Source organism: Bicyclus anynana, chromosome 12 (assembly GCF_947172395.1).
Source record: "Bicyclus anynana chromosome 12, ilBicAnyn1.1, whole genome shotgun sequence".
NCBI classification, from domain to species: Eukaryota; Metazoa; Arthropoda; class Insecta; order Lepidoptera; family Nymphalidae; genus Bicyclus; species Bicyclus anynana.
Window position 1 is genome coordinate 6,256,692 of NC_069094.1, and position 14,898 is coordinate 6,271,589.

Below are 14,898 nucleotides of genomic sequence, written 5' to 3' on the forward strand. Positions count from 1 at the left end.
GCGTAACAAAACTACCAAGCCGTTATTATACGAGTATAGACCATTAACCTCAAAACAAGTAAACTAACCTAAAACTATAAAAACATTGATAAGTACTGAATTGTGTTCTTTGTTATGTTGACGTAACAAACAATGAAACCAACACAACTTTTGTGAAGGCACACGTGTTGCCAGTTGTACTCGTACGAGTAAATGAATTGCCGTTGTTAATTGTTATACAAACTTTAGTAAGTTATTTTAAGTGCTATTTAAAATGAAGAACGTACTAAAACGTGCGCCTGCGGTTGCCAGATATACTCGTACCTGATAACACATTTTAGAAAGAATGAAAGTTTTTCAGCCCATACTCCTACCATAGATAATACCTATGGTAGCCAGTGTGCCCAGTGGGAGTTTTCATTTCATACTGTTACTATGTTTTCATACTGGTACTATCGCGCTAAGATGGGACCGACGAGATATAGAGAAAATTCAACCAATGACGGCGCAACCGGAAATATCGCTATCTCTTTCATTGCGCTGGTACGAAAGAGATGGGATAGCTCCGCCGCCATTGGACGACAGTTTGTCTATTCTCTCTTCACTTGTTCGCATGTTAGCGCCAATAGTATTTGGACTGTGGTGGCTTTGGAAGGTAGCTGGTTCAAAGTGGATTCTTGACAATTATTATCCTCAGTTGTCCAAGTATAAAACGTAATTTTTTAATAATTATTTACTGCAGAATATCATGAAGAATCAAGTCTCCCATCGCTGGACCTTTACCTTCGAGGCAACCCTGTGCAAGAGACATGTAAAAAAATGTAATGACGTCTTTCAGAGGGTTGCCGCGAAGCTAAGTGACTGACAACTGGGGACATAATTTCTCATATGCCGAGATATAATATTAAAAAGATACGCGCGAAAAACATAACCTTTCTTACAATCTGTTAAAAACACGCCTTATAGACTGTCTAGACCCTTGAAATCTGCTTTATTCCAAAACCACAGTCCTAACTCCATAATTGGCTACTTGGCTTGTATTTAACTATTAAGCAGAATATGCTGACAACTTTCACCTTTTTTTTTTAATATCTTTACAAGTTAACCCTTGACTACAATCTCACCTGTTAGTATGTGATGATGCAATCTTAGATGAAAGCGGCCTAACTTGCTAGCGAGTAGGATGAAAATCCACACCCCGTTCGGTGTCTACATACCGGAACGCTAAATCGCTTGGCGGCCTTGCCGGTAGGGTGGTAACTAGCCTCGGCCGAAGTCACCCACCAGTCAAAATAAATAGCTTGCCTAAAATGAGGTATGTCTGGCTATTGTAGGCCGTCGGTCCATTTGAATATGTACGTGCTCGCAGTCGCACACGCACACTTCAATCCACTCCCTAGTATTACGAACGTCGATCAACTTGTACAAGTGTTTGTGATATTTTTAACCGATCGAAGGATTTACTTAATAACTCAACTACAGTTCGTTTCATGTAGGATGGTGCGGGTGACAGTTCGTTTCACTCTTGACAATTTTGCTGCGATTCACGATAATAGTACGTATTATGCACGTGACACGTCACACTGTCACCGTACCCATGATGCTATCTGAGAAACACTTCAGAATGACATGACTCATGATGTACCTATTCGTATGTAGGAAACCAATGCTGGTTGGCTTATCGGTGATTTAAAGTACAAACATAAAAACAATCGTTGGTCAAGTGTTGTTTAGGTTTCGGTACCTACAGGTTAGCCTGTGTAGCCGGATCTTGATCTTGGACCTTGGGTTTGAGTCCGGGTCGGGCTATAAAATATTTAGTTTTTAATTTTTCTAATAAAAATTCGCCCGTGTCTCGCAGAGCACGACCGCTGTCTGTCTCGGTCAATACCATAGAAGCAGCTTGGTGGGCCTAAACTTATAAACATAATACTGGGGTAAAATATAGCCTATGACCTTCGGAAAAACTTTCTAGCGGTAAAAGAATCTATGTGGATATGAGCTCTGCCTCCGATCCCGGAAGGTGTGGGTTCGAATCCGGTCTGGGGCATGCACCTCCAACTTTTCGGTTGTGTGTATTTTAAGAAATTAAATATCACGTGTCTCAAACGGTGAAAGAAAACATCGTGAGGAAACCTGCACACCAGAGAATTTCTCAATTATCTGCGTGTGCAAAGTCTGCCAATCCGCATTGGGCCAGCGTGGTGGGCTATTGGCCTAACCCCTCTCATTCTGAGAGGAGACTCGAGCTCAGCAGTGAGCCGTATATGGGTTGATAACGAACGAACGAATATAGTATAGATAACTTGGTTGAAAAATAATTAATTTAGAATCAAAAATATTAATAGTCGCAGTCTTATCATAGAAGAGTAGGTATTAGTTAGGTAGTCAGTTAACAATAGTTACAGTTAATAGTTATAAAAATTATGCAATAACATGCCATGGTGGATATTAAGCTAAACTACACGCAAATTGTTTTGTCAGTGAGTCGGATATGGTGCTAGCTTGCGGTCGTGCGTTTTGCCAATCGTTGATAACTGAATCATTCGGCCTGCGACTTTGACAATGTTCTTTTGTAGAGGATGCGGTATGTAACATTTGTTGTTTTCATTTTATATTTTTTTTCTAGCTTCGGCTCATGTGCGAGAACCAGGCAAAAAATATCAATTTAAATATCGTTCGGCTGAAATTCAGCGCGCACGACGTCAACACGAATGCTGAGATTTGTCTGCCTGTGTACTCTGAGCCTATTCACAACATGAGTGAGTTTGTTTTTATTCGATAAGTAGCGGACACCCGCGACTTCATACGCGTGGAGTTCAGTTTTTCACAAATACCGCGGGAATCATGGATTTTTCCGGGATGAAAAGTAGCCTATGTGTTAATCCAGAGTACAATCTATTTCCATTCCAAATTTCAGCCAAATCGCTTCAGTAGCGGCAGCGTAAAAGGGGAACAAACATATTTACACACTTACACACAAACTTTCGCCTTTATAATATTAGTGATTAGTTTTAGTGTGATAATACAAAGGGTGTCTTATAATTAACGAATCAAATGTTATACATTATCGGATTATCTATTTAATCATGACCGAATCCGTCGGCTTAACGTACTTTCCCGGGCACGGAGATGTAACACCATCAGTCCATCAACTTCCCATCTCCAAGGCTTGGCTTGAGACTTAGTCTAGGTTACTACACCATTGATGAGTTCCTTAATGATAAAGGTGCTTGAAGGCCATTGGATCAGCTTCCACCTTCACACAGGAAGTAAAACTATAAGAAATGCTAATGTTGTTATCAATTTTAAATTATAATACTGTGTACATTTTTTTTAAAAGAGCAACTGTTGAGTTTCTTGCCGGTTTTTTTTGCCTTCTGAACCGGTGGTAGAATCTTAATAAATAGTCAACTGACGTTTCAAAAGTGCTTGTAAACTGAGCTTACTTGAAATAAATGGATTTTGAATTTGGCCCCCGTGGCGCAGCTGTATGCGCGGTAGATTTACAAGACGGAGGTTCTGGGTTCAATCCCCGACTGGGCCGATTGATTAACTGGGCTGGTGGGAGGCTCCGGCCGTGGGTAGTTACCACTATACCGGCAAAAGCGTACCGCCAAGCGATTTAACGTCCCGGTACGATGTCGTGTACTAAAAGGGATTTTCATCCTCCTCCTAACAAGTTAGCCCGCTGCCATCTTAGATTGCATCATCACTTACGTACATACTCGTACTCAGTCAAGAGCACAGAAAACATATGTACAAGTCAAGAGCTAACTTGTAAAGAATTAAAAAATGCCCGAGAACTTTTAGGTATTGAAAATTTCTTAGAAGACAGAAATGCTCAATATTTCATTGCCCGACTCAGGGACCCCAGAGCCAGGTCATTCGAAGCCACACAGACTAACCACTGGACAATGAGGTATTTAGATTAAATAAATAGTATAATTATTTGTATTTTATTTCAGAAAGCGCTGCAACTAACGACTTAAAAATATGCCGGATAAGTCGATGCAACGGCAAGCCGCAGGGAGGTGACGACGTTTTTATTTTCGTCGAAAAAGTAAATAAAAGTAAGTGTTTCATTTTCCATTGTTTCTTCATACATAGCAGTAGGAATAACGTAAACCGAAACAGAAAAAATCCTCATGTTGCGGAAAATAAAGTACCTATATATTTTTTTTATATTTTGGGTTTACGGCTCTGTTTTCAAGGGGTCCTTTTTAACCTTCTAGCATTATAGACTGCTATAAAGTACTTGTAGCGCCTTCAGTCAAAGTTTTATTTTTTAATATATTCTTCTTTTCTTCACCACAAGCTTTATTTTTAAATATATTTTTCTAAATAGAAAATTGTGAAAACCATTAGGAGCAATAACTCGTAATAAAAAATAGTCATTAATCAATATACTTATCATTCACAACTTTGTAGACATTTTACTAACGATGATTTGATTTCATAACGATGGTCTGTTTGGATTATTTTTTATTTTTTAATGTTAATTGTCTTAAAAACTAATTACTTAAATAAAAAATTAGTCAATGCCCTTAAGCTGGTTAAATTGTTACCCATTAAGCCTCTTAAGTACATGTAAGCAGCTTGTAATGAGGTTCTGAGTGCTATTTATATTTATTATTTGCACTATTTATTTAATTAAAAATGATTAAAAAACAATCATTAGTGATTACATAATGTTAGCAATTGTTTATCGCTTGATTTATAGGTAGGTACAATCTTGTCACTTCGCTCGCGTATGAAAGTTTTTTTTATCTGTCAGTAACAAAACGATTTTTTGGATATTAAATGATTATGAAACACGGCTAAAACTCACTCATTTTTTGGATGGTACAGTTACACTACGTTTTTTCTGTACCCCTTAAAAATAATGAGACATCCTTTTTTTTTTCAGAAGAATACTTAACTAATCCATTATCTTTCAATGTGGCAGATATTCTTAAAAAATTCTTCCCTAAAATTAGTCAAGACTTTGTAAGGAGTGGGCGAGAATCCAACCCGTGGCTTCTTCAATCTCGCTAAATAGCGAGCGAGATATTCTTAAGAGCGAGATTGAAGAAGACGGAATAAATTCCGTCACCTCAACCCTACGAGTGGAGCTGTTGTATTTTTTTTTTAATATTTGTTACTACATAACTTCTTCATTTACTAAGCAATTTTGAAAATTATTTTTTTGTTGATAGAGTATACTTCCAGAGTCCCATTTAATTTTTACAAAAATCGGTGAGGTAGCTTAAAAATAAAAATAACTGAAACAAGTGAACAAAATTGCCCATACTGTGGCGTTTACGATCTGGGAGACACTAAAAACAGAAAAATAAAATGTTTTTAACTTATAAATTAACCGACATAAAATATGCATTATTACTCTAAAAAGTTAAAAATAACATCGCTCCATATCCTTTCTATTCATTTGTTTGAGGTCGGTTAAATTTTTTTGTTAAAAAATTTAAGATTTCGACGAATTGATAAGCTCCTCCTTTTTTTAAGTCGGTTAAAAAGATTTACTAAGCCTTTACTGCGATTTCACTTTTTGTTAAGTGACGATGCTGTTTAATTTGTAAGAGAGTTTTTATTCAGGTTTCACTCACACACATATAGAAGGTAAGATCGTGATTGTTTTACCGTTTCAGAAAATATAATGATACGATTTTTTGAAATCGACGAAAATGGTGACCGCGGCTGGACCGCAAACGGAACATTCCTACAGAGTGATGTACATCACCAATACGCTATCGTTTTCAGGTAAGGGATAATGACAGTATTTTTAATCTATACTAATATTATAAAGCGGAAGAGTTTGTTTGTTTGTTCGTTTGCTTGCTTGAACGCGCTAATCTCAGGAACTACTGGTCCGATTTTAAAAAAATCTTTCGGTGTTAGATATCCAATTTATCGAGGAAAGCTATAAGCTATATATTATCATGCTAATTCTAAGATCAATAGGAAGCGAAGCACCAATGAAGAATATTTCAAAATCGCGGGATTTTTTCTTATTGAGAGCTTATGCTGCGTGCGCAAGCTCTCAATGCTGAGTATAGCATACAAAGAGAATGCTAATAGTAAAATAGAATGGAAAATAACGCTCTCTCTTTCGTTCCTTCGCTGCAAAATTTAGCGCATCTTAGTCTTTCTGGTGTGGGTAAAATAACTGATTTTTTTATTCTTTACAAGTTAGCCCTTGACTACAATCCTTATCAATTTACTCTTTGTTACAATTTCACCTGATGGCAAAGATTTTATAATAGAGATATATCACTAGCACATCGCATCAGAATTGAGGCGAACAAAAGCGGCTAATTGTCCTAATTTCATTGGAGATTTCATTGGGATGGAGTAGCTAAATTCGGATTACTTTTTGCGGTGATTTTGTAGTCATGTAAAAGTTATAGTATTATAAAAAACGTTGCCTGATGGTGATAAATGATAATAATAAATGATTTAAGTAATGGTTTACTGTAATTGATATAACAGGACACCGCGGTATAGAGATCCGAAAACGCCAAACAATATGAAAGTGTATATGGAGCTTGTCCGCCCTTCCGACGGCAGAACCAGCGAGCCCAAAGAATTCACATACATTGCGGAAACCATTCATAGGATGAACAAGAAGAGAAAAGCGGACTTTTCATCGTACTCCTCGCTTGAAAGTAATTCAGGTAAATGTCGATTCATAGTAATCAATATGTCATCATCATCATCCATCATCGACATCATCATCATCATCATCATCATCATCAGCCGATGGACGTCCACTGCTGGACATAGACCTCTTGCATGGTCTTCCAGGTTTCGAGCCGCTAGTATGTAAAGGTTTCCGGCAGCCCTCTTGATGTCCTCGGTCCACCTAGTGGGGGGTCAAGCAAGACCAAAGTCACTGACATAGCTCAACGAGTCGCGAAGCGGAAGTGGCAATGGGCGGGGCACATGGTTCGAAGAACCGATGGGGTCCCAAAGTGCTGGAATGGCGACCCCGCACTGAAAAGCGCAGTGTTAATCGACATCAATATATATCTGTCTGTCTGTGATTTCAAAATAAATGTATTATGTCAAGTACTTACAGTTATTTACACGATACTAAAACTCAATCGAGCTTTTTTTGTCTGTATGTATGTACGCGCTAATATTAGGAACGGATTTTAATGGGACTTGCACTTTAAGATAGAGGACGTTATTGAGTAACATTACGCTACTTACTATAAGGCTACTTTTTGTCCCGAAAAATTCATGGTTCCCACGGGATTTGTGAAAAACTGAATTTTACGCGTACTAGTCGCGGGCGTCCGCTAGTTATAATATAAATGTGAAAGTTTGTATATATGTGGATGTATATTACTCTTGTACGTAAAAACTACTGGACAGATTTTGAATAAATTTAGCGCAAAAAAGGTTATTTTATCGGAAAGTAATATTTCAGCTTTCCTTGGAGTATTTTTTATTTTGATGCAGTAAATTCTTTATAAATGTAAGTAAACTTTCTATCTTAATAAATTTCTGTTATAATAAGAATATTTGTGATTTCAGGTAGCTCAATAAAAAGCTACAGTGAGTTGCCAATTACTGTTGAAAATGTTGATGTACGTATTACCTGGCGCTTTAAATTTTTCAAAAACTAATAATAAATAGTTTTAAGCAGAAGCGTTTAAGGAAACTTTTTGTATATTTTTTATTGAACAATTCTGGAACAATGCTCACCATTCTCTCCAATCTCACCAAACGTTAAGTGACCATTTGGTGAGATTGGCGAGATTGCAATGCACTGTAACATGTCATTGTAGACATATTAACTTAAAAGAGGTAAAGATGACTAACTTAAACGCTTTTTTATTCCTGTATATATTAATAATCTAAACTCTGAATTTTTAATTTTCAAAGCATAATATTATTTACATTTTGTGATAAAAAAATTGGGACCCTAAGATTTCCTTTTTTATTTTGTAGAACAACAATTTTTTCAAAAACGAAGATGAAATAATGAAGGATATCCCTGCAGCGGTTCCATTTACGGTAAGTTTTCGCTTCGATCCGAATACAAAAGGCTATATTAGGCTACAAAACTAAGCGCACAATTTTGTCTTTAATTCCATTTTTTATTTATGTTTTTACACTTCCTGAATACACTACTCGACATTGTAGACGATATTTATTTATTATTTGTTTAAAGAACGTTCGTTGCTGACCACAACTAACATTGAGATGTGGAAATTTCCACTTTTGAGCGCCTCATTTTTCATGACCTAGTAACATCTAACAGTATTTAATATCATTGATTCCAGGTACCGCAAATACAGCAAGTGGCTCCGACGTCAGACATACTGATGGCAGACGCTATCCTGTACGAAATGGGGTCAGCATCGGGCGGTGGGGTCGCCAAGCTGAGCCCCATGCTGGGCCAGCCCAACGTGCCCGCGCCGCCCGGCCCGCCCGAGTTGCAGCTGCACTCCTCCGAGATGGACCGCATTCTACAGCGGAGCATCGACCCGGAAGAGAGGCGGCGCTTCTGTGAGGCCGACCTACCACTAGCCGGTAACTTACCACTAGTCTCAGACGAGTTATACAGGGGACCTGCCTCCCTAGACATTACGTATATGTCAAAGTATAAGATCAACGATCTAACGCGTTTATAAAACCTTTTTCTGTAGAATCGATGTTTCATTGTTGTATTCGTTGTCGTCGTGTAAAGAGCTCCCCAAAATGTCGGTTTGTGTAAGTTAAATGTCATAAAACGTACGTGACGTGTAACGGTAACATCGTGACGTCACAAAATGGACGACAGCGTTTTTGACGTTTGGAAAAATGGACTAAATACTTTTTCTATGAAATCCTTAACTTTTATTAATTAATACATTAATACATTGTTTATATTTTTTATATGAGTCCACTACCCTATTGACTTTCAAATTTACTCAAATATCCATGAGAGAAACAGAGATGAGTTTTTTTTCTTTAACCTTATTATATGGGTAGGAATATCACAGTAATAATTATGTTTGTGTACATACTCGTAATTTTATATTTGCAGAATACTTCAAAAACTTCGATAGCAGCTTACCAGAAATAAGTGAGGTAACAAAATAATATTGGATAACTTGTAAAATGTAACTAATTGTAATGTATTTATTCGTTCAACGCTCATATTTTTAAATCTATTTTTTTAAACAAAAAGAAATACATATAGCTATATTATTATTGCTCACATATATACATATCATATATTCTTCATCTTCACGTCAATATGTAATTAATTTATTACATTACTGTTAATTAAATTATAGATTTAATTAAATCAAACTAATGGAGGCTGTCAAAATAAAACTTAAAATAATAAATTTAGAGACACTCCACGTATCGATTTCTAGATATAAATCATTTTGTTCGGGCCATTAAAAACAATATCTAATACCCTTCAAAGGAAGTTTTTTTTAATAGTTTAAAATAAAGTTCTGTTTTATGTTCACAGCCGGGAGCAATGGAATTTCTCAAATGTTCCATGTTTGCAGCTGATTCCGGCAAAAATAAGGTTTGTGAATTTTATATGTGTATATTTAATTGACCTCTTATAATAAAAGGCCGCACAATCATATAGAAAATTTCACTTAAAAACTGGCCAATTTTGCTTCACAGTTTTGAAATTGTTGGTAAAGAAAATTATACCTAAAGGCCTTTAAATATAGTCCAATATTCAATGAAATCCCAAATTCAGAGCAAATGCAACCTTAAGGATTGAGTTTATGGTTGAGTTTGATAATGTTAAACGAATTGAGTGCCAAGAAGTTGTGTTTGGCACTCATTGAGTGGGGCCGTTTTTTGGTCGTTGATTGTCTCTCTAAGGGCGTCTCCTTTGAGACTCGGACCTCGGCTTAGAGGACTGTTCCTTAAGGGTGGTTTTGGCCTGAGTGTATCAGCCCCGAGATCGTCAGTTAAAAGGCCCACGTCTGGATGACGTCAGATATCGGGGACCTCGTCTTCGCCTTTGAAAACGCTGTGTTTGTGTTTTGCTTGGGAAGCAGAAACTATGTTTGGCGAGAAGTATACCATGACTATTGCCTAAGCTCTATGACCATAAATAAACTAGATTATTTTTTCAAATATGTAGGGGGTGGGTACAATTCCGACAACTGGATAATATTTGTGTGATTTATCCAGTTTTTTCCAGTGTCTGGGTGTGTTTTCTACTTTATATAAGAATTTAATTATTATGTAAGATATAAATATGTTAATATATTGATATTTAATGTAAGAAATTAAATATCGCGTATCTCAAACGGTGAAGGATAACATCGTGAGGAAATCTGCATACCTGAGAATTTTTTTAATTATCTACGTGTGTAAAGTCTGGCAATCCGCATTGGGCCAGCGTGGTGGACTGAGGCCTTACCCTTCTTATTTTGAGAGGAGACTCGTGCTCAACAGTGAGCCGAATATAGGTTGTTAATGATGATATAAATGTATATGATAAAAACAGCTATCTATTACACAGTCTCGTACTCGTACTTTGGGGCTAGATAGCGATGTGTGTATTGTTTTTTTTATTTTTTTTATTATTCTTTACAAGTTAGCCCTTGATTAAATGTCACCTGATGGTAAAAGATGATGCAATCTAAGATGGAAGCGGGCTTACTTGTTAGGAGTAGGATGAAAATCCACACCCCTTTCGGTTTCTACACGACATCGTACCGGAACGCTAAATCGCTTGGCGGTACGTCTTTGCCGGTAGGGTAGTAACTACCCACGGCCAAAGCCGCCCACCAGCCAGACCTTGACCAATTAAGAAAAACCTCAATCGGCCCAGCCGGGGATCGAACCCAAGACCTCCGTCTTGTAAATTCACCGCGCATACCACTGCACCACGCAGGCCGACAAATAAGTATAGTTTAATTATATTCATTATTACTTCACGTATGCCTAATTTCTTTTTTATTTGCAGAACGCGAATCACATCCAAAAGGACAGTTTAAATGTAAAGGAAGAATTTCCTAAAAATAATGTGAAAAAGATAAACAACGGCGAATATTCAGCTGTATACAAATCAGAGGATGGCCAGGAAGTCAAAAAGGTGAGCATATACCAGGGATGTTGCGAATACATATTTACAGATACCTAATTTATTTCATTTTTAATATTAAGTTTCTTCATTTCATATTATAAGTTACATTGATATCCACGACGCTTTTAAGCCTCCCCAACGTGATATATGTGACTTAAACCCATCTTTATTTCCAATTTAAATTTTCATGATTCTAATGAAGGAACAAGTCTTTTATGCAAGATTCCCACAACCATTTAACCTTTTAAATCCTGAAATTTCCAAAAATAATAAGCATTTTTGCTTAAGAACGACATCGAAACTTATAAAATGATTCTACAGTGATATTATGGCCATTAATGAAAAATAATACCAAATACATAAGAATTTAAACTATCGTGAGTGTTATTCATATTAATTGATTATGAAACACGGCTAAAACTCACGTGATATTACGTCGGAGTATGCCCGACTAGTTTCGAACCCATACGGGGCCCTTAGTCATGAGCTGGTTCTTGCATCGCGGCACGATCCAAACTTCTTCACGATTCAGTTTGGATAGTGCCGCGATGCAAGAACCAGCTCATGACTAAGGGCCCCGTATGGGTTCGAAACTAGTCGGGCATACTCCGACGTAATATCACGTGAGTTTTAGCCGTGTTTCATAATCAATTAAATACATAAGATATAAGACAGAAACAGAGCTATCTTTTTCCACGATATACCCTGTAGGAAAGGAAAGAGTTGTTTTGGACTTGTAATTTAATTAGGCTTAATGACACAAATATATTATATTGTTATAACCATGGGCGGGATTCATATCATTAGTCCCGCCAACCCGCAATGGAGCAGCCTGATGGGTCTAAGCTCCATATCCCATCTTCTATAAGGAGGCTGGGCCCAGTAATGGACCATTAATAAAGGCTAATCATCTACTCTCATGCTATTTATTTATTTATTTTCATATCTAATGATCATTACTATCTATCAGAATATAGTTGCATCACATGTCATATCACATAAGTCCTGTACAGTACAATGGTATGTATTTGTCTTTGTCGTGTGCAAATAAAGAATATCTATCTATCTATCTAATGGTAAAAACAAAATGGTGAAAAGGGAATGCCCAACCGGTCCTGACATATTCTACCTACCATCCGGCAATCTACTTATATCTAAAAAAAACTTGATAATTCTACTTTAACAATGAAATCATTATTTTAACATGAAAGTGTAGCAAACACTGTTTTACGACATCTTTAATTTGTCCCCAACGGGCAACCATAGATCGTTGACCATAAAGTTAAGCTTCTTAGTATCAGAAAAAATAATAGTAAAAATACAGCTTCAAATGTTACTTCACTGCTTTGGTACACCGGCGAACGTTTTGAGCAAGAATAGTGATAAAAAATTGGGGTTTTCTTAAAGAAACGTACTTTATTATTAAACCAATTATTTAACTGTATACTTAGTGATACATCATCTCCATATATTTTTATATGGGGGTATACCTATGAGGCGGACGTTGTATTGGCCGGTGGGCATTTCCCTTTCACCTTTTATTATTTAAACAATATAATTATAGGTGGGAATCCGGAATTTTTATAGTAATTAAAAGGGTTTCATGTTTATAAACTTTCATACATACATCGGAATTGGGTAACAATTGAGATGTAAATAAAAAGGTTTTCAAGTAAATTCGTAATCAATAATTTATAAACGTGCAAATCTTTTGACATGAACGTGCTACGAAAAATCCTAACCTTAATCTATTAGTAAACTCAAAGACTGATTAATTATATAAAGTGATACTTAGCATTAGGGATGTTCTATTTTATGATGACCATTTGCTTTGGTTGTACAGTAAGGTCTATATTACAGGCGATTTCTTGTTGTAATATAATAATATTTAAATGTTATGTATATCTATATTTTCTTTGTCATGATGAAAATGTTATAATATTATAGAAATTGCTGTGACAGTTGCTATAAAAGAAAAAGTTCATTATTTTAGAAATAATACATATTCACGGTTCACAGCATGAATTCAAAATATACAGTAGTCATTAGTTCTAATTGCATTGTGGGAGGTTATATTGAACAGTGGAAAAGGTGTCTTGAACCACGCTTCGTTTTTTATTGTAATGTTCGCTTCGGAGCAGCGTGTTGGGTTTCAAATTCTCTCTTCTGTAAGTAGGTACGCCACGCTCTGGAAATTCAAATAGCCTGAAGATGATTGTAATGCTTGCGGATTCATTGTTCGTTATCATTTCATTTTGCGCCATTTACTATTCCATAAATGCATGAAAAATTAACACCTTGTGCCTTAATATTACCTTGTACCTTAGTATTTTGTGTAAACACTTGTTTTTTAGTGAAAAAGTACGAGTAGTCTCATAATCCACAAAAGTGGTATTCTATGCTAGGATTATAAGACTATTGATATTAAAAAGAGATCTAACCATTTGAATGATATTTCTTAAATTGAAATATTAAATTTTATGATTGTTACATATTATTAGAATAATAGTTCGCAAAGTTCTCATTTTTTAAATCTTATTATTTACCTACTTACGCCAAGTACACTAAATTATTTTAGGTTTCAGGCGTAGAGTTTTATTTACATTTTAATGTTAGATGTTTATTGTTGTTTTAAAAAGTTTTTTATTGTATTTTTAATTTTTTGCAAGTACATACATGGCTCATATCCTTTTTTATTATTTTACTTATTTTTGATCGTTTTGGCTTTGGCCAATTTTTTTGTTAATTTCTTTATTTTTTTTGTTAAGTACATAAGCGAGACTAATTACTTTGATTTTAAAATATTACTTTATTGTTAAAATGGTTTTCTTTTAAGAATGTTATCATAGTAAATAAACACAGAATGTTAAAAGTTTTTTCATATCATTTTCCCTTCCTGATCACCACTCATCCATCTCAAAAAGCACAACATACCGCAAGCATAGACATTACTCAACTGAATTTGTTGGTAAACAGTACACATCGAGTAGGGCTGTAAAGAAAAGTTAAAAGAAACTTAGAATACACGTATGCGTACGTACGTACGTAAATGTGTACATAGTAACGTTTGATAGACGCTCGCATAATATGTTGAATGACGTAGGCAACATGTACCTATCTGCTATTTTATAAAGTTACAAGATGACACCCGCGGTTTCACCCGCATATTCCTGTTTCTGTGACACTATCGAATATACTCGGTAAAGATGTAACTTTCTATTGGTGAAAGAATTTTTAAAATCGGTTCAGTAGATCCAGAGATTTCCCTCTGCAAACTCACTCTTCACTCAAGGGCCATCAGATATGACAAGCCCACTGTCACTGAACCCCTGAGAGCTATGTCGTTTACTTTAGTTCAGTGAATCACTCAGTTGCGGATTTTATCCCCCAAAGACATTCCAAGCTTAGCTCTCTAGAATCGCTGTCAGTGTCCACAACCCTCAAAGAGATTCCAAGCATATCTCTCTCACTATAGCACGCTGAATGACTTGCAATTATTAGACTGGCCTCGATGTCAGTGTCCACGTCTCTCAAAGAGATTCCAAGCACAGCTCTCGCTAGCACGCTGAATGACTTGCAATTTGTGGACTGGCCAGTCGCTGTCAGTGTCCACGTTTCGGCACCGTAAGTTAAGACTGGTAGAATTGAATGCGCACTCATCAAAGACTTTCGTCTTTAAACATTGTGGTATGTAGGACAAGAAGACTCGGCTTTACCAAATGCTGCCCACCTTAACTGTATTCTCCAATCGATCGCCTTCCTATAACTATATCTTCTTCTCTATAACTAAGTAGGTATATGTGCCGCCCCCTGAAATCCGCCGCCTGGGTCATCCTACTTGCTTGTACGCTACTAGC

General features: G+C 36.4%; 1 protein-coding gene across 1 annotated transcript in view; it reads left to right on the forward strand.

Moving 5' to 3' along the window:
• Positions 1-14,898, forward strand: part of LOC112053564 (uncharacterized) — a 35,079-nt gene that overhangs the window by 9,422 nt on the left and 10,759 nt on the right. Inside the window, exons 5-14 of the mRNA XM_052884689.1 lie at positions 2,609-2,741; positions 3,948-4,052; positions 5,628-5,739; positions 6,469-6,653; positions 7,519-7,571; positions 7,936-8,001; positions 8,271-8,520; positions 9,017-9,060; positions 9,455-9,514; positions 10,922-11,050. Of these exons, the coding sequence (XP_052740649.1) occupies positions 2,609-2,741; positions 3,948-4,052; positions 5,628-5,739; positions 6,469-6,653; positions 7,519-7,571; positions 7,936-8,001; positions 8,271-8,520; positions 9,017-9,060; positions 9,455-9,514; positions 10,922-11,050 (1,137 nt within the window). The remainder of the gene's footprint in view (positions 1-2,608; positions 2,742-3,947; positions 4,053-5,627; positions 5,740-6,468; positions 6,654-7,518; positions 7,572-7,935; positions 8,002-8,270; positions 8,521-9,016; positions 9,061-9,454; positions 9,515-10,921; positions 11,051-14,898) is intronic.